A 23,801-nucleotide genomic window follows, 5' to 3' on the forward strand; every position below is an offset into this window, starting at 1 on the left:
ATTACTGACCCACTGCCAAACCGGTCATGCTGGAGGATGTTGCAGGCAGCAGAACGTTCTCCTTGGCGTCTCCAGACTCTGTCACGTCTGTCACATGTGCTCAGTGAGAACCTGTTTTCATCTGTGAAGAGCACAGGGCGACAGTGGCGAATTTGCCAATCTTGGTGTTCTCTGGCAAATGCCAAACGTCCTGCAGGGTGTTGGGCTGTAAGCACAACCCCCACCTGTGGACATCGGGCCCTCATACCACCCTCATGGAGTCTGTTTCTGATTGTTTGAGTAGACACATACACATTTGTGGCTTGCTGGAGGTCATTTTGCAGAGCTCTGGCAGTGCTCCTCCTGTTCCTCCTTGCACAAGGCGGAGCTAGCGGTCCTGCTGCTGGGTTGTTGCCCTCCTATGGCCTCCTTCACATCTCCTGATGTACTGGCCTGTCTCCTGGTAGTGCCTCCATGCTCTGGACAATACGCTGACAGACACAGCAAACCTTCTTGCCACAGCTCGCATTGATGTGCCATCCTGGATGAGCTGCACTACCTGAGCCACTTGTGTGGGTTGTAGGGAGGTCATACAGGCACGTGGAGGCCACACACACTACTGAGCCTCATTTTGACTTGCTTTAAGGACATTACATCAAAGTTGTATCAGCCTGTAGTGTGTTTTTCCACTTTAATTTTGAGTGTGACTCCAAATCCAGACCTCCATGGGTTAATAAATTTGATTTCCATTGATAATTTTTGTGTGATTTTGTTGTCAGCACATTCAACTATGTAAAGAAAAAAGTATTTAATAATAATATTTCATTCATTCAGATCTAGGATGTGTTATTTTAGTGTTCCCTTTATTTTTTTGAGCAGTATATATATATATATATATATATATATATATAGAAATAAAGATTACGGCGCTTTGGTGCGGCTTTGTGTTGTCTATACCTTAAATTTAAAATAACCTTTTTATAAAAATATAGTATAAATAAAAAATAAAAACACTTCTCAATATATTAAATGAGTGGCAGCTTATAATACATACATATGTGCTTGGCATGCACACATAAGGATTTCAAGGAATTGGTGAAAATAAGCGCCCAAGAGTGTAGATGGTATAACAAGGTGAATATAAATGAAGGTATCAAGAGTGGATATATTGCAATCAGTTAAAAAACTTATCTGAAAACCAGAGAAGCTAAATTCGGGCGATGCTTCTTTGACGCTTAATACATGTTGAAAAAAAGAAGAGCAAACATAGTGTGTACTGTTTTTTTTTTGGTAAATTATCAAAATATATCACTGACCAGAAATCATTTAGGCTTAATTAGGGAAACAGCATATTCCCAAGTATGCAATCAATATATAGCCTAGGCAGTGTATATATATATATATATGAAAGATAAATTATTTAATACAAGTAATGACATAAAAATACATTGAAATACATAAAATATGAATAGCTGTATGTCATGCGTACAGGATAACAGATTATATCAAGCTTATCTATCCATAAATAGCTGGAATGCATGCGTACAGGATTCAAAATTATAAAAGGCTTATCTGTCCATAAGAGGAAATGTCAGCAGGTAGTCCCAACGCGTTTCGTCCGTCATCAGTAGGACTTCATCCCCTTGATGAAGTCCTACTGATGACGGACGAAACGCGTCCTGCAACAGGGTCAATCCAAATACATTCAGTTACTGGAAAAGAGGGTTGCAGCCTACGAGGCAGCTTGCATGCCAGAGTGTTAGCGGGACCTGTTGAACAAGTGGTCCAGTTCCCACCTGAGATATTCATGGTTTCAAGACCAGAATATCACTCCTGTGGTAGCGGCGCAATTCTCACCGAGGACAAGTGTCAAGTTAGGATACTTGTCACCACATTAACGGCCTAGAGTTAAGGGACGTTTATAGCAGTTTTCTACAAACAAAAACCGGAGAAGAAATGGCAGAAGCCAGAAAGATTTGCTGCTAGGCGACGAAAACAATTACGTGCTCTGTCAGCGATGTTTGTTCTGAGAGTGGACAACTGGGAAGCAGACTTCCTCGGCGGACACGTTCTCCATCCAGGAGAGAGGAGTCTTCATAAAGCGGTTTTCACAGAAGTGACAAGTTTGGGGAATTCCACAAATAGACAAGATGGCGTCTCGCCTCAACAAGAAACTTCAGAGATATTGGTCCAGGTCGAGGGTCCCTCAAGCAATAGCGGTGGAAGCTCTAGTGACACCGTGGGTGTTTTCGGTCGGTCTATGTGTTCCCTCCACTTCCACTCTTTCCAAAAGATGCTAAAAGATCATAAGAAGAACAAAGGTTAAGGTGATCCTCATTTTTCCAGACTGGTCGAGGAGTGCTGGTATCCGGATCTTCAGGAATTACTCATAGGAGATCCCTGTTTTTTCCTCTACGAGAGGATCTGTTATGGCAGGGGCCGTGTGTGTTCCAAAACTTACAGTGATTTCCATTGACGGCTTAGAGGTGGATCGCCGGATCCCAACCCAAAGGGATATTCCCAGTGAAGTCATCCCTACTCTTCTTCAGGCAGAAAAGAAGTAACGTTAAAACATTACCGCCATTTTTGGAGAAAGTATGTGTCTTCGTGTGAATCCAAGAAAGTTCCTACGGAAGAATTCCAGTTGGGTCGTTTTCTCCATTCTTTTCTTACAAAATTGTGTAGATGCGGGTCTTAAGTTGGGCTCGATTAAGGTTCAGTTTTCAGCCTTATCGGGTTTCTTCTAAAAACAACTGGCCTCCTTTCCAGAGGTTCAAATTTTCATAGAAGGAGTGTTACACATCCACCCTCCCTTGTGCCCCTGTGGCACCATGGGATCTTAACGTGGTGTTGTAGTTCCTGCAATCTCATTGGTTGAACTTTTTCAATAAGGTTGAGTGGAAATTCCTCACTTGGAAAGTGGTCATGCGGTTGGCTTTGGCATCTGCAAGGAGGGTGTCTGAATTAGCGGTTTTGTCTCACAAGAGCCCTGTTTAATCTTCCATGAAGATAGAGCAGAGTTGGGAATTCGTCAGCATTTTCTGCTAAAAGTAGTTTCAGCATTTCACATGAACCAATCCTATTGTGGTGCCGGTGGCTACCGACTCCTGTGCGATGTCGAAGTATCTCGATGTGGTCTAAGTTTTGAAGATCTATGTTGCCAGAATGGCTCAGGTTAGGAAAACAGACGCTCTGTATATCCTGTATGCTCCCAACAAGATTTGGGTTCCTGCTTCCAAGCAGACTATTGTACGCTGGATCTGTGATACGTTTCAGCAGGCTCATTCTACGGCTGGATTGCCGTTACCGAAACCGGTGAAGGCCCATTCTACCAAAAAGGTGGGCGCATTATGGGCGGCTGCCCGAGGGGTCTTGGTATTACTGTTTTGCCAAACGGCTCCTTGGTCGGGTTCAAACACCTTTGCGAGGGTTATAAGTTTGATACCCTGGCTGATGAGGACCTCATGTTTGGTAAATCGGTACTGCAGAGTCATCCGCACTCTCCCGCCCGTTCTGGAGCTTTGGTATAAACCCCATGGTCCTTTTGGAGTCCCCAGCATGCCCTAGGACGTATGAGAAAATAGGATTTTAATACCTACCGGTAAATACTTTTCTCTTAGTGCGTAGAGGATGCTGGGTGCCCGTCTCAGTGCGTACTGTATCTGCAGTTATTAAGTTTGGTTACACACATGCTGTGTTACTTTTCAGTCAGCCTGTGGCTGACGTTATTCATGCCGTGGCATGCGTTATGCTATTATTGGTTGTGTTTACAGTTTACACACAGGTTGTGTTACGTTTTCTGGCAGCATATTGCTACATATTGTTCATGCCGTCAGCTGGTGTTCTGTTGAATGCCATGTTCTGCGGCATGCTGGAGGTGTGATCTGGTTTGACACTCACCGGGTTTAAATGATAAATTCTTTCCTCGAAATGTCCGTCTCCCTGGGCACAGTTCTATAACTGGAGTCTGGAGGAGGGGCATAGAGGGAGGAGCCAGTTCACACCCCTTTTAAAGTCTTAAAGTGCCCATGTCTCCTGCGGATCCTGTCTATACCCCATGGTCAGAGCCGGCCTTAGCTATAGGCAGGCTAGGCATTTGCCTAGGGCATCCAAGCATGTCTAGGGGCATCCAAGCATGTCCCTGCAGTATCTCATACTGGGAAGAACAGTCTGCAAACTAACTGATGCTTTCCAAATGTATTCAATCAGTACTTGTATACACTGCTGTTCACATTTGTCAAATAAAATGCACACTCTCCCTTAAAGTTCTTTAAACTCCTTCCGACATGCCTGAATGCCCCTGACTTGTGAGACCTCAGACAGACAGCAGAAGCCTGGTAACTGCAATTCCTGGACCTGTGACATTTTCACTGACTATATAAGGTTATTACTGGATGGATCCTTATGATACCACATGTGTATTTGGAAGACTGCTTCACATAAATCTGACATCACCTAAACTGCTTGTGCACATGGGGGAGCGGGACCCTGCCATCCTGTGTGTTTCCCTTATACCTGTGAAAACCCCAGGTGTCTGCAGGGACATAACATGGGCAGTTTTCTCCCCACACTTTGTTTCTCAGTCAGTCCATGCCGTAAAATTCCCCTGCCAGGATGGCATACCCTGTGAGGTCACATCAGTATGGGTGCCCCTTTAACGGGTGCGAGCGCAGGCACGCACCCACCCTGCCACCCCATCTCACAAAACGCAGTCATGGATCCAGGGAGCTGCATGGGCGCACACACTGACTGCAAGCACGTCAGCAAGCAAAAGTAACTTTTATAAAAAAAATCTACTAGCATTACTAATGTGGGGCATATGTGTCAGGTGCATCACTGTGTGGAATTATGTGTATTGTGGGCATTACTAATGTGGGGCATATGTGTCAGGTGCATTACTGTGTGGAATTATGTGTATTATGGGCATAACTAATGTGGGGCATATGTGTCAGGTGCATCACTGTGTGGAATTATGTGTATTATGGGCATTACTAATGTGGGGTTATATGTGTCAGGTGCATCACTGTGTGGAATTATGTGTATTATGGGAATTACTAATATGGGGCATATGTGTCAGGTGCATTACTGTATGGAATTATGTGTATTATGGGCATTACTAATGTGGGGCATATGTGTCAGGTGCATCACTGTGTGGAATTATGTGTATTATGGGCATTACTAATGTGGGGTTATATGTGTCAGGATCATCACTGTGTGGAATTATGTGTATTATGGGAATTACTAATATGGGGCATATGTGTCAGGTGCATTACTGTGTGGAATTATGTGTATTATGGGCATTACTAATGTGGGGCATATGTGTCTGGTGCATCACTGTGTGGAATTATGTGTATTATGGGCATTACTAATGTGGGGTTATATGTGTCAGGTGCATCACTGTGTGGAATTATGTGTATTATGGGCATTACTAATGTGGGGCATATGTGTCAGGTGCATTACTGTGTGGAATTATGTGTATTATGGGCATTACTGATGTGGGGCATATGTGTCAGGTGCATCACTGTGTGGGATTATGTGTATTATGGGCATTACTAATGTGGGGTTATATGTGTCAGGTGCATCACTGTGTGGAATTATGTGTATTATGGGCATTACTAATGTGGGGCATATGTGTCAGGTGCATTACTGTGTGGAATTATGCGTATTATGGGCATTACTAATGTGGGGCATATGTGTCAGGTGCATCACTGTGTGGAATTATGTGTATTATGGGCATTACTAATGTGGGGTTATATGTGTCAGGTGCATCACTGTGTGGAATTATGTGTATTATGGGCATTACTAATGTGGGGCATATGTGTCAGGTGCATTACTGTGTGGAATTATGTGTATTATGGGCATTACTAATGTGGGGCATATGTGTCAGGTGCATCACTGTGTGGAATTATGTGTATTATGGGCATTACTAATGTGGGGTTATATGTGTCAGGTGCATCACTGTGTGGAATTATGTGTATTATGGGAATTACTAATATGGGGCATATGTGTCAGGTGCATTACTGTGTGGAATTATGTGTATTATGGGCATTACTAATGTGGGGCATATGTGTCAGGTGCATCACTGTGTGGAATTATGTGTATTATGGGCATTACTAATGTGGGGTTATATGTGTCAAGTGCATCACTGTGTGGAATTATGTGTATTATGGGCATTACTAATGTGGGGCATATGTGTCAGGTGCATTACTGTGTGGAATTATGTGTATTATGGGCATTACTAATGTGGGGCATATGTGTCAGGTGCATCACTGTGTGGGATTATGTGTATTATGGGCATTACTAATGTGGGGTTATATGTGTCAGGTGCATCACTGTGTGGAATTATGTGTATTATGGGCATTACTAATGTGGGGTTATATGTGTCAGGTGCATCACTGTGTGGAATTATGTGTATTATGGGCATTACTAATGTGGGGCATATGTGTCAGGTGCATTACTGTGTGGAATTATGTGTATTATGGGCATTACTAATGTGGAGCATATGTGTCAGGTGCATCACTGTGTGGAATTATGTGTATTATGGGCATTACTAATGTGGGGCATATGTGTAAGGTGCATTACTGTGTGGAATTATATGTATTATTGGCATCACTGTGTGCCATTATGCAGGGTTGAACTGGCCAACCCAACAGGGTACCCCCCACCCCCACCCCCCGGTGGTCCCCACTGCCGAAGTGTTTCTGGGTCAGATGCAGAACTAGCGGCAGTGCTAGGGGGCACCAGACAAAATTTTGCCTAGGGCATCAAAATGGCTAGGGCCAGCTCTGCCCATGGTCCTTTTGGAGTTCCAAGCATCCTCTACGGACTAAGAGAAAAGGATTTACCGGTAGGTATTAAAATCCTATTTTTTCTGTGTGTATTTCAAGGTTCTTTAAGTTGTCTTTGTTCCACTACAAAAAAACTTTATAAAATAGTTGTCTCTCAATTAGGTGGAGCTATAAACAGTACCCAGACATTATTACACTATCAGTTTAAATCTAATATACACCATTGGTTTAAATTTAAATACACAATCCATACCTCCCAACATGACCCACTCCAAAAGGGACAAAGAGCTCTCTACCTGGATTTCCCTTTGAATTTATGATTGCAATCACCGCTGTTGAAATACCTTCCTTATCAATGCAGATTGTGTCTCAAATGAATGCCCAGATGTAGTACATCCATTCACATTTTCACACTAGAGAATCCATGGGTAATCGCAGCTGTGCATGAACTGTGTGCACCTCTGAATAAGCCTCAGTGACAGTCTGATAGCTACAAGACAAAGAGCAACATTGAGAACAAAATATATGTAATTTTTGTACAGTAGATCATAGAGATGAGCGCCGGAAATTTTTCGGGTTTTGTGTTTTGGTTTTGGGTTCGGTTCCGCGGCCGTGTTTTGGGTTCGACCGCGTTTTGGCAAAACCTCACCGAATTTTTTTTGTCGGATTCGGGTGTGTTTTGGATTCGGGTGTTTTTTTTTAAAAAACACTAAAAAACAGCTTAAATCATAGAATTTGGGGGTCATTTTGATCCCAAAGTATTATTAACCTCAAAAACCATAATTTACACTCATTTTCAGTCTATTCTGAATACCTCACACCTCACAATATTATTTTTAGTCCTAAAATTTGCACCTAGGTCGCTGGATGACTAAGCTAAGCGACCCTAGTGGCCGACACAAACACCGGGCCCATCTAGGAGTGGCACTGCAGTGTCACGCAGGATGTCCCTTCCAAAAAACCCTCCCCAAACAGCACATGACGCAAAGAAAAAAAGAGGCGCAATGAGGTAGCTGTGTGAGTAAGATAAGCGACCCTAGTGGCCGACACAAACACCAGGCCCATCTAGGAGTGGCACTGCAGTGTCACGCAGGATGTCCCTTCCAAAAAACCCTCCCCAAACAGCACATGACGCAAAGAAAAAAAGAGGCGCAATGAGGTAGCTGTGTGAGTAAGATAAGCGACCCTAGTGGCCGACACAAACACCGGGCCCATCTAGGAGTGGCACTGCAGTGTCACGCAGGATGGCCCTTCCAAAAAACCCTCCCCAAACAGCACATGAGGCAAAGAAAAAAAGAGGCGCAATGAGGTAGCTGTGTGAGTAAGATAAGCGACCCTAGTGGCCGACACAAACACCGGGCCCATCTAGGAGTGGCACTGCAGTGTCACGCAGGATGGCCCTTCCAAAAAACCCTCCCCAAACAGCACATGACGCAAAGAAAAAAAGAGGCGCAATGAGGTAGCTGTGTGAGTAAGATAAGCGACCCTAGTGGCCGACACAAACACCGGGCCCATCTAGGAGTGGCACTGCAGTGTCACGCAGGATGGCCCTTCCAAAAAACCCTCCCCAAACAGCACATGACGCAAAGAAAAAAAGAGGCGCAATGAGGTAGCTGTGTGAGTAAGATAAGCGACCCTAGTGGCCGACACAAACACCGGGCCCATCTAGGAGTGGCACTGCAGTGTCACGCAGGATGTCCCTTCCAAAAAACCCTCCCCAAACAGCACATGACGCAAAGAAAAAAAGAGGCGCAATGAGGTAGCTGTGTGAGTAAGATAAGCGACCCTAGTGGCCGACACAAACACCGGGCCCATCTAGGAGTGGCACTGCAGTGTCACGCAGGATGGCCCTTCCAAAAAACCCTCCCCAAACAGCACATGACGCAAAGAAAAAAAGAGGCGCAATGAGGTAGCTGTGTGAGTAAGATAAGCGACCCTAGTGGCCGACACAAACACCGGGCCCATCTAGGAGTGGCACTGCAGTGTCACGCAGGATGGCCCTTCCAAAAAACCCTCCCCAAACAGCACATGACGCAAAGAAAAAAAGAGGCGCAATGAGGTAGCTGTGTGAGTAAGATAAGCGACCCTAGTGGCCGACACAAACACCGGGCCCATCTAGGAGTGGCACTGCAGTGTCACGCAGGATGTCCCTTCCAAAAAACCCTCCCCAAACAGCACATGACGCAAAGAAAAAAAGAGGCGCAATGAGGTAGCTGTGTGAGTAAGATAAGCGACCCTAGTGGCCGACACAAACACCGGGCCCATCTAGGAGTGGCACTGCAGTGTCACGCAGGATGTCCCTTCCAAAAAACCCTCCCCAAACAGCACATGACGCAAAGAAAAAAAGAGGCGCAATGAGGTAGCTGTGTGAGTAAGATAAGCGACCCTAGTGGCCGACACAAACACCGGGCCCATCTAGGAGTGGCACTGCAGTGTCACGCAGGATGTCCCTTCCAAAAAACCCTCCCCAAACAGCACATGAGGCAAAGAAAAAAAGAGGCGCAATGAGGTAGCTGCGTGAGTAAGATAAGCGACCCTAGTGGCCGACACAAACACCGGGCCCATCTAGGAGTGGCACTGCAGTGTCACGCAGAATGGCCCTTCTAAAAAACATTCCACAAACAGCACATGACGCAAAGAAAAATTAAAGAAAAAAGAGGTGCAAGATGGAATTGTCCTTGGGCCCTCCCACCCACCCTTATGTTGTATAAACAGGACATGCACACTTTAACCAACCCATCATTTCAGTGACAGGGTCTGCCACACGACTGTGACTGAAATGACGGGTTGGTTTGGACCCCCACCAAAAAAGAAGCAATTAATCTCTCCTTGCACAAACTGGCTCTACAGAGGCAAGATGTCCACCTCATCATCATCCTCCGATATATCACCGTGTACATCCCCCTCCTCACAGATTATCAATTCGTCCCCACTGGAATCCACCATCTCAGCTCCCTGTGTACTTTGTGGAGGCAATTGCTGCTGGTCAATGTCTCCACAGAGGAATTGATTATAATTCATTTTAATGAACATCATCTTCTCCACATTTTCTGGATGTAACCTCGTACGCCGATTGCTGACAAGGTGAGCGGCGGCACTAAACACTCTTTCGGAGTACACACTTGTGGGAGGACAACTTAGGTAGAATAAAGCCAGTTTGTGCAAGGGCCTCCAAATTGCCTCTTTTTCCTGCCAGTATAAGTACGGACTGTGTGACGTGCCTACTTGGATGCGGTCACTCATATAATCCTCCACCATTCTTTCAATGTTGAGAGAATCATATGCAGTGACAGTAGACGACATGTCCGTAATCGTTGGCAGGTCCTTCAGTCCGGACCAGATGTCAGCATCAGCAGTCGCTCCAGACTGCCCTGTATCACCGCCAGCGGGTGGGCTCGGAATTCTGAGCCTTTTCCTCGCACCCCCAGTTGCGGGAGAATGTGAAGGAGGAGATGTTGACAGGTCGCGTTCCGCTTGACTTGACAATTTTCTCACCAGCAGGTCTTTCAACCCCAGCAGACTTGTGTCTGCCGGAAAGAGAGATCCAAGGTAGGCTTTAAATCTAGGATCGAGCACGGTGGCCAAAATGTAGTGCTCTGATTTCAACAGATTGACCACCCGTGAATCCTTGTTAAGCGAATTAAGGGCTCCATCCACAAGTCCCACATGCCTAGCGGAATCGCTCCGTGTTAGCTCCTCCTTCAATGTCTCCAGCTTCTTCTGCAAAAGCCTGATGAGGGGAATGACCTGACTCAGGCTGGCAGTGTCTGAACTGACTTCACGTGTGGCAAGTTCAAAGGGCATCAGAACCTTGCACAACGTTGAAATCATTCTCCACTGCGCTTGAGACAGGTGCATTCCACCTCCTATATCGTGCTCAATTGTATAGGCTTGAATGGCCTTTTGCTGCTCCTCCAACCTCTGAAGCATATAGAGGGTTGAATTCCACCTCGTTACCACTTCTTGCTTCAGATGATGGCAGGGCAGGTTCAGTAGTTTTTGGTGGTGCTCCAGTCTTCTGTACGTGGTGCCTGTACGCCGAAAGTGTCCCGCAATTCTTCTGGCCACCGACAGCATCTCTTGCACGCCCCTGTTGTTTTTTAAATAATTCTGCACCACCAAATTCAAGGTATGTGCAAAACATGGGACGTGCTGGAATTTGCCCATATTTAATGCACACACAATATTGCTGGCGTTGTCCGATGCCACAAATCCACAGGAGAGTCCAATTGGGGTAAGCCATTCCGCGATGATCTTCCTCAGTTGCCGTAAGAGGTTTTCAGCTGTGTGCGTATTCTGGAAACCGGTGATACAAAGCGTAGCCGGGATTCCGAGCAGCCACCGCAGCACAGCACGGGACAACAGAGACAAGCAGCGGTTACGAAGAGGAAAAACACTTCACCGCTTGGAATAAAGATCTCGTCCCACCACTGCTGAACACAAGGTGGGTAGTATAGGGAAAGATAAGGTAACCGTCACCCCGCACAGAGATTTCAACGGGATAAGGAGCCGGTTTTATAGAAAAATCCGGCAGGACTGAAAACAAACACTAAAGGAGCTGTAAACATTACTAATCCTTTTCCTTACAGGTATTGCACTACAGTATTGCAACATTTAAATTGTTGCAAATTATAACACACATTGTCACAAGCGCCTTGTTTTAACAAAGCGTAGCCTGCCTAGGAAAGAGTTGGCGTTTGCGAGATGCTGCTACTGGTGCCGCCGCTGCTGTTCTTGCGGCGGGAGTCCATACATCTACCCAGTGGGCTGTCACAGTCATATAGTCCTGACCCTGCCCTGCTCCACTTGTCCACATGTCCGTGGTTAAGTGGACATTGGGTACAGCTGCATTTTTTAGGACACTGGTGACTCTTTTTCTGAGGTCTGTGTACATTTTCGGTATCGCCTGCCTAGAGAAATGGAACCTAGATGGTATTTGGTACCGGGGACACAGTACCTCCAACAAGTCTCTAGTTGGCGCTGCAGTAATGATGGATACCGGAACCACGTTTCTCACCACCCAGGATGCCAAGGCCTCAGTTATCCGCTTTGCAGTAGGATGACTGCTGTGATATTTCATCTTCCTCGCAAAGGACTGTTGGACAGTCAATTGCTTGGTGGAAGTAGTAAAAGTGGTCTTACGACTTCCCCTCTGGGATGACCATCGACTCCCAGCAGCAACAACAGCAGCGCCAGCAGCAGTAGGCGTTACACGCAAGGATGCATCGGAGGAATCCAAAGCAGGAGAGGAATCGTCAGAATTGCCAGTGACATGGCCTGCAGGACTATTGGCATTCCTGGGGAAGGAGGAAATTGACACTGAGGGAGTTGGTGGGGTGGTTTGCGTGAGCTTGGTTACAAGAGGAAGGGATTTACTGGTCAGTGGACTGCTTCCGCTGTCACCCAAAGTTTTTGAACTTGTCACTGACTTATTATGAATGCGCTGCAGGTGACGTATAAGGGAGGATGTTCCGAGGTGGTTAACGTCCTTACCCCTACTTATTACAGCTTGACAAAGGCAACACACGGCTTGACACCTGTTGTCCGCATTTCTGTTGAAATACTTCCACACCGAAGAGCTGATTTTTTTGGTATTTTCACCAGGCATGTCAGTGGCCATATTCCTCCCACGGACAACAGGTGTCTCCCCGGGTGCCTGACTTAAACAAACCACCTCACCATCAGAATTCTCCTGGTCAATTTCCTCCCCAGCGCCAGCAACACCCATATCCTCCTCATCCTGGTGTACTTCAACACTGACATCTTCAATCTGACTATCAGGAACTGGACTGCGGGTGCTCCTTCCAGCACTTGCAGGGGGCGTGCAAATGGTGGAAGGCGCATGCTCTTCACGTCCAGTGTTGGGAAGGTCAGGCATCGCAACCGACACAATTGGAGTCGGACTCTCCTTGTGGATTTGGGATTTCGAAGAACGCACAGTTCTTTGCGGTGCTACTGCTTTTGCCAGCTTGAGTCTTTTCATTTTTCTAGCGAGAGGCTGAGTGCTTCCATCCTCATGTGAAGCTGAACCACTAGCCACGAACATAGGCCAGGGCCTCAGCCGTTCCTTGCCACTCCGTGTGGTAAATGGCATATTGGCAAGTTTACGCTTCTCCTCCGACAATTTTATTTTAGGTTTTGGAGTCCTTTTTTTTACTGATATTTGGTGTTTTGGATTTGACATGCTCTGTACTATGACATTGGGCATCGGCCTTGGCAGACGACGTTGCTGGCATTTCATCGTCTCGGCCATGACTAGTGGCAGCAGCTTCAGCACGAGGTGGAAGTGGATCTTGATCTTTCCCTAATTTTGGAACCTCAACATTTTTGTTCTCCATATTTTAATAGGCACAACTAAAAGGCACCTCAGGTAAACAATGGAGATGGATGGATACTAGTATACTTATGGATGGACTGCCGAGTGCCGACACAGAGGTAGCTACAGCCGTGGACTAACGTACTGTGTCTGCTGCTAATATAGACTGGATGATTGATAATGAGATTAAATCAATATATATATGTATGTATATATAATATCACTAGTACTGCAGCCGGACAGGTAGATAATATATTTATTAGGTAATGATGACTGATGACGGACCTGCTGGACACTGTCAGCTCAGCAGCACCGCAGACTGCTACAGTAAGCTACTATACTATAGTAGTATGTACAAAGAAGAAAGAAAAAAAAAAACACGGGTAGGTGGTATACAATTATGGATGGACTGCCGTGTGCCGACACAGAGGTAGCTACAGCCGTGGACTACCGTACTGTGTCTGCTGCTAATATAGACTGGATGATAATGATATGAAATCAATATATATATGTATGTATATATAATATCACTAGTACTGCAGCCGGACAGGTAGATAATATATTTATTAGGTAATGATGACTGATGACGGACCTGCTGGACACTGTCAGCTCAGCAGCACCGCAGACTGCTACAGTAAGCTACTATACTATAGTAGTATGTACAAAGAAGAAAGAAAAAAAAAAACCACGGGTAGGTGGTATACAATTATGGATGGACTGCCGAGTGCCGACACAGAGGTAGCTACAGCCGTGGACTAACGTACTGTGTCTGCTGCTAATATAGACTGGATGATAATGTTATGAAATCAATATATATATGTATGTATATATAATATCACTAGTACTGCAGCCGGACAGGTAGATAATATATTTATTAGGTAATGATGACTGATGACGGACCTGCTGGACACTGTCAGCTCAGCAGCACCGCAGACTGCTACAGTAAGCTACTATACTATAGTAGTATGTACAAAGAAGAAAGAAAAAAAAAAAAAACACGGGTAGGTGGTATACAATTATGGATGGACTGCCGAGTGCCGACACAGAGGTAGCTACAGCCGTGGACTAACGTACTGTGTCTGCTGCTAATATAGACTGGATGATTGATAATGAGATTAAATCAATATATATATGTATGTATATATAATATCACTAGTACTGCAGCCGGACAGGTAGATAATATATTTATTAGGTAATGATGACTGATGACGGACCTGCTAGACACTGTCAGCTCAGCAGCACCGCAGACTGCTACAGTAAGCTACTATACTCTGCCGGATTTTTCTATAAAACCGGCTCCTTATCCCGTTGAAATCTCTGTGCGGGGTGACGGTTACCTTATCTTTCCCTATACTACCCACCTTGTGTTCAGCAGTGGTGGGACGAGATCTTTATTCCAAGCGGTGAAGTGTTTTTCCTCTTCGTAACCGCTGCTTGTCTCTGTTGTCCCGTGCTGTGCTGCGGTGGCTGCTCGGAATCCCGGCTACGCTTTGTATCACCGGTTTCCAGAATACGCACACAGCTGAAAACCTCTTACGACAATCCTTTGGTTTCTGTCCTGCCTTGCCGTGCTAGGGGGTACCTATGGTAAGTAGACATGTGTCTGCGTTAGCATCTTACGTGTATGTGTAGCCTAGCTAGTCCTTACATATACCTAATATATCCTTACCTTTCATATCAGGCTGTGGTGTGCCAAGCATCAGACCTGTTGTCTCCGGGTATGCCAGAATTGTGAATGGTGAGAATGCCGTTTCTGGGTCTTGGCCATGGCAAGTGTCTCTGCAGGTAATGTAAGAACAGCTCATTAACTAGTTTGCTGTTACTATTAAATTACTGCACATGCTTTATTTGATGAACACTTGTCCTCTTATCCAAAGCTTAACGCTGCTTGAGTGTTAGGAAAGTGGCTTCATACTAATCAGTCACAGCCCCAAGTGCAATGTGTCACAGCTATAGTATTTAATGGGGAGAATTTTTTTAAGGTACAGTCCAAAATAACTTCAGAGAATAACTGCACACACAGCTGATCTTAGAATGTTTCTGGCAGTAATATTACATCATTTAAGATGTTTTTATCAATTTTCAAAAAATCCAGAACCAAATCTAAATCTGAACCAAAACACCTGAGGGTTGTTTTGCCAAAATCGAAAAACAAAAACAAAATACTGAGGGAGGTTTGGGCAAAACTCAAACCAACACATGAGAGTCTGCGCACATTTCTACCTAAAATGCATTGCTTTACTATGTATTTATACTGTATATTGTTTTGCATTGGTTATATATACTTAGAATTTTGGATAAGGGATACTCAACCTATATTGATTACTTAGATACAAGTATACAAAGAGATTTATTTTCATATTTTCATAAAATTCAACTCTCCACCATATGAGGTACTAAATGCTTTGCTTGTGTTAGAAAGAAATAGTTTACAATACTGTATATACTGTACTGTAATGCTTTTTAGCAAAAACCAAGACCTAACAGATCAAGCTGAGTGGCCTGTCAGAAGTGCCCACTAGTGGCTGCTGACAAATAATCTTTTTGCAGCTGCCAGTTTCAGTGATCTGTGCCTTCCCCTCTACACCTAGCCTCCTCCTCCCACCAATCCATAGTGGAGAGCTATACCAAAAGGATCATGCACTCACAGCCGCAGGATTGCCCACCAGCAGCTGTTATTGGCTCACTGCAGGGGCTCCCCCTCCAGTTTCTTCTCCTCTCCAACAGTGATGTTCAATCATGAACACACATGGGATGGAAAGAAGCAGGGAGGAGTTTGGGATGGATCGGAGTGTAGAGGTGGAGGGACAGGATCATCAGCAGTCACAGCTGGGACCAGCCAATGGGAGGCAGGGTAGAGTGGGTGGGAGCCAGACAGTGGGACGTGGGGTGGAGTGGGTGGAGGCTAGACAGTGGAAGGTGGGGTGGAGTGGGTGGGAGCCAGACAGTGGGAGGCGGAGTGGAGTGGGTGGGGGCCAGACAGTGGAAAGTGGGGTGGAGTGGGTGGGGACTACACAGTGGGAAGTGGGGCAGACTGAGGTCCCTTTACTAGTTTATAATAAAATTGCATAGAACCTTTTAAAAAATGTTAAAATATGTGATTTACAGAATTTAATAATAAAATAGACAATTTTAGAGAATTTATTTGAAAACTATTAGCCAGTTACTGTAAGTGGTCATAGGAATTTTTGTCAGTAGTATTCAACATACAAAATATATTGAATGCATCACATGCCAATGTCACAATTAATTGACACATACTTAATGCAAAATACTGTAGACTAAAACAAAGGTAAACAAGTATTATTGTTATGCATTTTACAACAATCATAGAGCAGGACACAATTTCTTAGTCCCTGGAATATGTGTAGCGTCATCAAGCCAGTATAATGCATTGCTCGGTAATGTACTGTAGTGCATTAATAACGCTGATTTTGTTTACATACTGTATTGGTAGGACAACACCGGATTCCACTTCTGTGGTGGTTCTCTGATCAACAGTCTCTGGGTTGTAACTGCTGTTCACTGTGGTGTCACGTAAGTAATGTGCAACAGACTTTACTAAGATAAGAACTAAATATATATTTACAGACATTTACAACAATCGTGTTTGGTCTGAGTTGAAACAAGACTGGCATCGCAGGGATATGCAAGAGGTTTTCAAGATCAAATACTCAGATTTAATAAAAATTGTGTTTCACAGAACCATGTTTTACAAAGGTGTATGCCAACGTGTTTAGTCATGTTTAATAGGGGATACATATGTATGATATCCCGGCTGATGGGATGACGGTGGTCATGTGACCGACACTGGTATCCCGAAGCAGAGAATACCGACAGGGGTTGGGTAAGCAGCCGAACCCTAACCCTCCCCAGTGATGCCTAAACCTAACCCTCCTACCCCAGCAGCCTAACCGTAACCCTCACCGGGGGTACCTAACCCTCCCTTCTTGCGCCTAACTCTAACCCTCCCCCACCCGCAGTTACCATGCAGGAGTCCCGGCACAGCTCGATCGGGATCCCAGTGATGGCATTTTTATCCATGTCAGGATGCTGGTGTCAGCATTCCATGGAGTGTCAAGATTCTGCCACCGGCATTCCGACTGCTGGGATCTTGACTGGATCCCGTTTAATAGTGTGCATGTTCATTGGTCTTTTTGTCTGAATTGTTAAGAAAGCCTTAAAAAAAAAAAAAAAGAAGAAGTGTGCCCCCCAAGCTTAACCAGCACAGGGCTGTGAAAAAATGCATAAGGGCCCCCAGTATTTTAAGAACCAGCACTGAGCTCCACTAGGAGGAGGGTAATGTCACACATATGAGACACTTCATGGGGGATTCCTCGGGACCTGTGGGACCCCCCAATAAAGTGGCATCCCCCCCTTGAATGTATTCCAGGCCTGGGCTGAAGCTCAGTGCTATCCCTCACACCCCTGGGAGGTGGGTGTGAGGTTGATAGCATTTAATAAAATATAATTAGTTTCAGAGAACTACAGGTACCAGCAAGCCTCCTCCACATGCGACACTCGAAGAACCACAAGTGCTAGCATATGGAGCATTACGCATTAAGGGCCCTCTGGTACCTATAGTTCCCCCTGTAAAATAAATATAAAAATAATTACAAGACACACACATGAATGTGATAGCCCTTTATTACACACACACTCACACACACTGTACATGTTTAGCTTGTCCATGGCACCGGTCGGTCCCCTGGCCAGTAGAAATCCAAGTCTCTGGTCGGTCCTCTTCTCCAGTAGCATCCCGGGTAGTAGTATTATAACAAAAGCAATCCCAATCCATCTGGATTTAGTAGAGCAATACATACAGTATGTGTAGACATATAGAGCTTCTTTTGCAAATGACGAACCCAAATCAGTTGGCAAGTGATGGAACCCACATATGGCTGCCTGTCAATCAGTGCCTGCTACCATGGTAACAGGACTTCTGATTGACTGTGCAATCTGGGCAAACACAATTTTTAGTAAATTTACCCCATATTGTGTATGCATGTGAGTGTAGAAATGTATATTATGATTTGCATTTAAGTTGAATTGTACAGTAGTAACGCTATCTAGAATTGATGAATGATTTGTAGTAGAAAGAAAGAAAAACTCCAGAGGCACAGTTCCGTCTAGCCAGGGAATCTTGACCAAAGTGTGAACTTTTAACATTTTTATAATTAATTGACTTGACACTATAATCAAAGTTGCAACAGTAACTATAACTGCTATACATTTCATACACACAGAACTGCCCACCGTGTCGTTCTGGGGGAATATGATCGTTCTTCCAATGCTGAGCCCATTCAAACCAAAACTATTTCCAGGGTAAGTTAAATACAATCATCAGAAAACACAATTCCAAAAGTCTTTTACAATAATTAAAGCAAAACGATTAAGTATATGATAAGCACTTTAACATATTAAAATTTTAGATGACGTTAAGGTCACTTCATTACTTGCACAGTACCGCATCCTAATATTGTACATTTGTTTACAAATTGGGATTCATTTGAGTTCAACCCCCATATTAGTTTACTGAAAGAAAAAGCAATGATTTTATATATAAATTAGGATTTTTCTGGACAACTAAGGGGTATATTCAATTGAAGTTGAAAGCTGCCATCTGTCGAAAAGATGGCAGTTTTCGACTTTTTTAGGTCAGTAGGGTTTCCGACCTATTCAATCTAACCCCAAATTATTCGACAAGTCGAGGAATTCGACTTGTCGAAAAGCATGTTGATCGGCGGAATAGCTGCCGATCCATGTGCTTGTGTCGAAAATGGTGCCAAAACCAACAGGTTTTGGCCCCCTTTTCGACCGTCTCAATTAGACTTTAAAAAAAGTCGAAGTGAGATTCGGGAGCAGAGACGGAGAGAGCCGCGAGCAGCCAGATGGGGAGAGCAGCGCCGGAAGATGTCACAGCCGCCCCTCACAGCAGCGTCCACCCGACTCCAGAAAGCGAGACTTTGCTTGCTGGAGCTGGGTAGATACTGCCGTGAACGGCGGCTGTGATGCGGGGACGGGGAGAGGAGGATCGGGGAGAGGCAGAGAGACGGGGGGGGGGGGGAGCAGCGGGCAGACGGGGGAGAGCAGCGCTAAAGTAGTGACTATATAGCCGCTGCTGTAGCGCTGCTCTCCCCCGCCTGCCACGGCTCTCCCCTGTCTCAGCTCCCGCATCTCAATTCGACTTTTTTAAAAGTCGAATTGAGATGACATTGAATAGCCCAGGTCAGATCCATTCTGACAAATGAATGTCGGAATGGATCGGATTTCAATTGACTATACCCCTAAATGCTGTAGCTGGTCCTACCTGTGTTCTCTCTCTCTCCTGTCTATTTCCTCCTAATTTTTATCAGTGCTCCCTCTACTCTTTATGTCCCCTCTTTCTCCTCCTCTTACTCCATTTCTTTCTTCTCCCTTTATTTCTCTTCTAAGCACCTGATTTACTTTATATAGATTATCCTAAGTGTCATATTTTTTTCTCATCTTCAGTGCGTTTTTTGTTCTATATGTGGTCTGTGTATCCCTGAGTTCCTTTTCCATTTCAACTATACTGTTATACATTGTTGGTTGTGGACAGAGCCGTAAAAAGGTGTGTGCCAGTGTTGCCTTGCACACAACGCAACTGCACTGTGGGTGAGTCATCCGGAAACACCACCCGCACGACTGTTGCCTGCTCTCTCTCACTGCCTCCCGCCGACCACTGCAGCAGTGCTGCCCTGCACGCGGTGGTAGTGGTGGTGGGGGGGTGTTCTGACCTTTTTTTGTTTGAAGAAGCTGGAGCTATGGGCTGCTATTTAAGACCCGTCCCTTCAGAATTTGGCTTCTCCAACTTCAAAGACCAGCGAATCGCAGTTGTGCGTCTTGGCAGCTGCTGTAACCTCCGACTGCCCCAGTCCCTCCACTGGCTGCTGCATCCTATCACTACAGCCCATTGCCTGGTCCTCTGTAAAAGGGGGCTCTGCCTTCCATAATGTGTAAAAGGGAGCTCTACCTGCCGTACTGTGTAAAAGTACCTACCTGCTGTAATGTGTGAAATAGGGACTCTACCTGCTGTAATGTGTAAAAGAGAGCTCTGCCTGCCGTAATGTGTAAAAGGGAGCTCTACCTAGCGTAATGTGCTTTGGGCTCTACCTGGTGTAATGTGTGTAAGTGACGCTACTGTGCAGCGTTATTTGAATAATGGAAACTACTGTGCAGTGTAATATGTGTCATTTTGTGGCCACGCCTCTATATTTATGGCGCGCACTGGCCTTATTTTAAATATGTTAGGGGGGGGGGGCACTAATGCTGTTCCTTGCACACACCTCTATAATGTCTAGTTATGGCTGTGTATAATATTGTGATGTTGTTTCTCAGTGTCTGTGCTTTTCTCATGATGGGTGTGTGATGAGTAAGTGAAACAGAAAAAGTGTTGGTGTAATGACATGATTTGTATCAGTCTTCAGCTTTATATATATTGATTTGTTTTGTTTTGACAGGTCTTCAGACACCCCAGCTACAGATCCTTCACCATTGTCAATGATATCACTCTTTTGAAGCTAACCAGCACAGCTACTTTCAACACTATTGTGTCTCCTGTTTGTCTCGCTGTTACCAATGATGTTTTCAATGGAGGAGAGAGATGCGTTACTACTGGATGGGGTTATGTAAATGCTGCAAGTAAGAATATGAAAGATTCACCAATGTTTTGAACATAGCGATCATTATTTTATTGAATATTGGTCTAGTGGCCGAAAAGTTATTTAGCAGCCTTAAAACATCTGAAAAGCAAATTTAAAGGCATAGTAATGTGTGGTACAGCTGAAGGCATGTGAGTGATCAAAATAGAGCAGCTGAAAGGACCCCCCTTTTAAAGGCAAAGTGGTGGGAGTGGGTGATTCTCCAGGAGGTGAACATTAAAGTCCCGTGCATCCCTCACTTTTAATTTTTATTTTCCTTTTAAATTGGTCTGTTAAGAAATTGTTATATGAAAATGTAATTGCTGAATAACGATGCTTTACCCTATAACTTAATTTAAGACCCACTAAAATCTTGGTATTTTGGAAAAGTAAGTCATTTGAATTTGTGTAACTGTCCCGTGCATCACGGGGGAATCGCCCGAGTGCAGTTTCCCTGTAAGTCTGGGAGGGTTTAGGATATAGAAGGTCTGACTGTGCCATCTATCATGTAAATATACATTTGTAAAATAGCAAAGTTGCCAATACTGAAAGACATACTGTATAGTAATTTACTTGTATAGGCAGCCCTATTATGATAGTGTGTTATAGTCTGTTTGAAGAACTATTGTTTTATCACTTTTTGATATTTAGCACAAAACACACCAAGCAAACTGCAACAGGTGTCTCTTCCTCTTCTGACCAACACTGAATGTCAGAGACACTGGGGAACCAGAATCCAAAGCACCATGATCTGCGCTGGAGCCTCCGGTGCCTCATCCTGCATGGTACGGTAGACTATAAATTTCAATGTATGATTTGTCTGTATTCTTTAACAAATAATCACTGAGCAAACTTTCCACTTTTACTAAATGAAAGCTATGGGTTCCAGATCATGGCCAAAAATCCTGTCTTTCTGTGACATCTATTTGGCCTGTGTTTAAACCCATCTACCAACCACACTAATGTACCCTCATGTTATCCAGATGCATATGTATCTTAAATTGAAAATGGTTCATGTGGCTTGGTGGATAGTTTGAGTAGTACTATCATTATTATTAAATTTTATTTATAAGGCGCCACAAGTGTTTTGCAACACCGTACATATGGCACACATTAGAACAATACAGGGTAACAAGAACTTAACATTACAGTAACTGAAAACGAAAACAGAGCACAGGTAACATTTAGCACCACAATTCCCAGTACACAATGCAGCTGAGATGTAAGAAAGGAAAAGAGTAACTGGCGTATTACTAGGGGCAGGCAGCCATTGGAAGAGATAAACAGTAACGAGCGAGAGGAGATGTGGGTATAGACATTCGCTACGTAGGAGAAAGCTGAAACTGAGTGTGAAAGAAGAGGTCTGTGAGAGCAGGAGGGAAGAAGTCCCTGCTCCAATGCTCCAATGAGCTCATAATCTAAGAGGAGGTGGGAGACACTAAGACTTCTTGTTGTGGGCAGCATTCATCTAAGTAATAACGATCAACATCTTAGTTTATACACAATTTAATCCCATATTTATTATTGCACATATATTATAAAGTTTCCTTTTTTTCATTTTAGGGAGACTCTGGTGGACCACTTGTGTGCCAGAGAAATGGAGCTTGGACCCTGGCTGGAATTGTCTCCTGGGGAAGTTCTACCTGCTCAGCCTCCTCTCCCGGAGTATATGCTCGTGTGACAGCTCTTAGATCCTGGTTGGATCAAACCGTTGCTGCTAACTAAACAGAGATCTATTTATATACTGTATTATACTGTATCAAACATGACAAGATTTATAGCATTTTCAGAGTTTACTGTATAAAATACTTACATCAGAAAATAAAATTCATAATATTGCTTTGATTTATATAATTTACTGTCACGTTATCCTTCACCTATTGCCATGAATATACAGTGTGTGTGTATGTATATATATATATATATATATACACACACACACACACACACACACACACTCTTTGCTGCTCTACTAGCCTTTACCACCTCTGAGATGAGGCTATTCCACTTGCCCACTGTGAAGTTTTTCCTCAAAGCTCCCCTGAACCTACCTGCCTCCAGCTGTCTCAGCGTATGTCCTCGTGTTCTAGTACTTCTCTTCATTTGAATAATGTCTCCCTATTGTACCTTGTTAAAACTCTTGATATATTTGTATCATGTCGTTTCTATACAGGGATGTGAAGTCAGGGGAGGCAGTGCCTCCCCTGTGATTAATTATTAGATTAATTATTAAAATAATACAAAGAAGATACTTATGACACATTATGATAAGTATCTTCTTTATTTTAGTCTAATAATTTTAACTCATTAAATTAGTTTGGAAGGCACTGATAGCAGTGTCTCCCGTAGATAATGGGAACGTGGATAGAGCAGGGGTCGGGGCCAAGCACTGGGCTATAAAAGCCCATTGAAAAAATGGAAGACAGCGGGACCTATATAAGTGCCTTGCTGACAGGGACGGGCTTTCAGCCCACATAAAAACACATCCCTGTCAGCAAGGCAGAAATGATTGGACAGCGGATCCAGCGCTGGATCTGCTGTCCAATCACCCATGCGAGGCGGCGGGACAGTAAGCTCTCCTCCCTTTATTTCCCACCTTAATCCACACCTGCTGCTGGCGGTGGGAGCGTCCCACACCCGGCGATCATCCCTGGGACCCTGTGTCCTCGCAGCAGTCAGCAGGCAGCCCCGGGGAGGGGGTGAGCCAAGTGCAGCTGCGGCAGCGGGCCCAGTGCCGGAAAGTAGACATAGATAAATAATCAGCGCCAAATGGTCATAAATGAGATGAGTAGGTCAGTAACCATAAACATTTAATTCATAATAAAATTCAATAAAACATCCACATGGAATCAATAAAATAAGTGAAGAATCAACCCTTAAAAAAGGGGGAATATAGAATGTTACTCCCGATCACATTTCTCTCCAAATGGAAGAGATAATAGGACCTGTTCCTATAATATAGTCCCCTTCTAGGTTTGTGCGGACCAGATAGATAGCCTGAACTAGGCAATAGTTACCACAAGTTTGTCCAAGGGTTTTTAAGCGGCTCAGCACTCC

General features: G+C 44.5%; 1 protein-coding gene across 1 annotated transcript; it reads left to right on the forward strand.

Moving 5' to 3' along the window:
* Window positions 1-14,630: 14,630 nt before the first annotated feature.
* Window positions 14,631-22,509, forward strand: LOC134947799 (chymotrypsinogen A-like; the record flags this gene model as incomplete). Its single annotated transcript, XM_063935679.1, has 7 exons — window positions 14,631-14,670; window positions 14,765-14,868; window positions 16,541-16,620; window positions 18,330-18,408; window positions 20,565-20,745; window positions 21,396-21,529; window positions 22,308-22,509. Coding segments are annotated over 7 exons (780 nt in total), but the record flags the coding sequence as incomplete, so codon positions are not given.
* Window positions 22,510-23,801: the final 1,292 nt, after the last annotated feature.

Source organism: Pseudophryne corroboree, chromosome 8 (assembly GCF_028390025.1).
Source record: "Pseudophryne corroboree isolate aPseCor3 chromosome 8, aPseCor3.hap2, whole genome shotgun sequence".
Lineage (NCBI taxonomy): Eukaryota > Metazoa > Chordata > Amphibia > Anura > Myobatrachidae > Pseudophryne > Pseudophryne corroboree.